General features: G+C 41.5%; 1 protein-coding gene and 1 non-coding gene across 3 annotated transcripts in view; both read right to left on the reverse strand.

Annotated features, from left to right (window-relative positions):
* ankrd16 (ankyrin repeat domain 16) overlaps positions 1 to 1,143 on the reverse strand; it is a 23,592-nt gene extending 22,449 nt beyond the window's left edge. The window contains exon 1 of one of the 2 annotated variants that reach the window (XM_014020145.1): positions 540 to 1,143. In XM_014020145.1, coding sequence (XP_013875599.1) covers positions 540 to 877 — 338 coding nt within the window. In that variant the 5' untranslated portion in view covers positions 878 to 1,143. The remainder of the gene's footprint in view (positions 1 to 539) is intronic. The other variant, XM_014020146.1, reaches the window with a different exon arrangement.
* Positions 354 to 441, reverse strand: trnay-gua (transfer RNA tyrosine (anticodon GUA)). Its single transcript is given in 2 exon segments — positions 354 to 389; positions 405 to 441. It is a non-coding gene; the product is annotated as a tRNA-Tyr (tRNA).
* Positions 1,144 to 1,560: the final 417 nt, after the last annotated feature.

Consider the following 1,560-nt stretch of genomic DNA (forward strand, 5'->3'; position numbering starts at 1 on the left):
AAGAAAGAAAGAAAGAAAGAAAGAAAGAAAGAAAGAAAGAAAGAAAGAAAGAAAGGATGGATGGATGGATGGATGGATGGATGTTTGACTTTTTAAAAAGCCAATACACCCTGAAGAAATTGGCCTCCATCTTGCTTTGTGACTGGAGCTGCGTGGACAAGGCTGAAGCAGAGCACCACCTRGTGGCCTAATCTACAATTGAAGGTGGAGGGATGGACTGGAACGGAATGCATTATTTAATATTGAATWATCTCTTTAGTAATACAATATGTATACATCCCAAATAGTTGAAAAAAAGATAATAAAATGTTTTTCAACTAATTTTTGTGTTTAAAGGAGGAAAAAAATACAACTCCTTCGAGCCGGATTCGAACCAGCGACCTAAGGATTTCAGCTTTCAGCCTCTACAGTCCTCCGCTCTACCAACTGAGCTATCGAAGGGTGTGAAGACCACCTCACGGCTGTGTGGTCTTGGACCAAGTATTACGGCGGTCATTATGTTGTTTGACATTTTTAAAATAGTTTGTGACTGTCCTCACCAGTCTGCCTTCTTCAGGCTGTCCACCGCCGCTCCTTTCCGGAGCAGATAGCTGACACAGTCCTTGTGACCCATGGACGCAGCTTCGTGCAGTGGCCTTTTGTAATCATTATTACACACTTCCACATCCGCGCCCAGCTGCTCCACCAGGTACTCCACGACGTCCAAGTGTCCGTGTCTGGCCGCGTAGTGCAGCAGCGTGTCCCCGGACCGCCCGAAGTGTTTGCTGCTGACAGCCTGAGCCTCCGAACTAAATCTGGACCTGATCTGAGCCTGCAAACAGTCCAGCCGTCCGTCCTGGGTCAGCTTCACCAGCACTTTCAAATGGTTTTCATCCATGCTGCAGCGGCCCGACGTGTTTTTACTGAAGAAAACCAAAGAAACTCTTCCTTCTGGGTGTTTCAGACATGCTCGTGTTTATAAACAGCTTCTCGGGGTGAAAGAAGATGGCCAACCATGACGTTTCACGGTGCTAACGGAACATGCTACTGTTTATTCTCTGTTATCTACTTTAATTTATTCAGTAAACAAAAGCAAGCAATAAAAAGTAAACATGCACATATTCATATTTTGAAAACAGACTCACTCCAACTAGTTAATGCTAATATTTAAACCAAAGGGCTAATGCGATCTGTTAACTCTCAGAACAGGTGTTAGGGATCAGTCTCARCTACTACCATACCAAATGTGTGACACAGCAGGTCACTCAGTGGACTGATTTAACCATTTWACAGYAAAGGGTCAAAAAGGCACAAAATYTTCACCTGRTATTTTTGGCTTATTTTACCTTTAAAAAGTCCAGTAATTGTCCTGTGAGTAAGTAATGTTGTACCTCTTTCAATAAAAACTAAAAATTTCAATATCTGGCACTGGCAGTTATTTAAAATGGACTGCATATTAAAATAGTGTATTATCAGTTTGAAAGATACGTATGTGTTTTTAATTTCAGTTAAGTGCGGCAACCAACTTTTTTTGTCACTTCAGAAGAAAACGAAACCAAATATTATTAGTTTATTTAGTTT

The sequence above is a fragment of the Austrofundulus limnaeus genome, unplaced genomic scaffold (assembly GCF_001266775.1).
Source record: "Austrofundulus limnaeus strain Quisiro unplaced genomic scaffold, Austrofundulus_limnaeus-1.0 Scaffold241, whole genome shotgun sequence".
In the NCBI taxonomy this organism is placed as follows: Eukaryota; Metazoa; Chordata; class Actinopteri; order Cyprinodontiformes; family Rivulidae; genus Austrofundulus; species Austrofundulus limnaeus.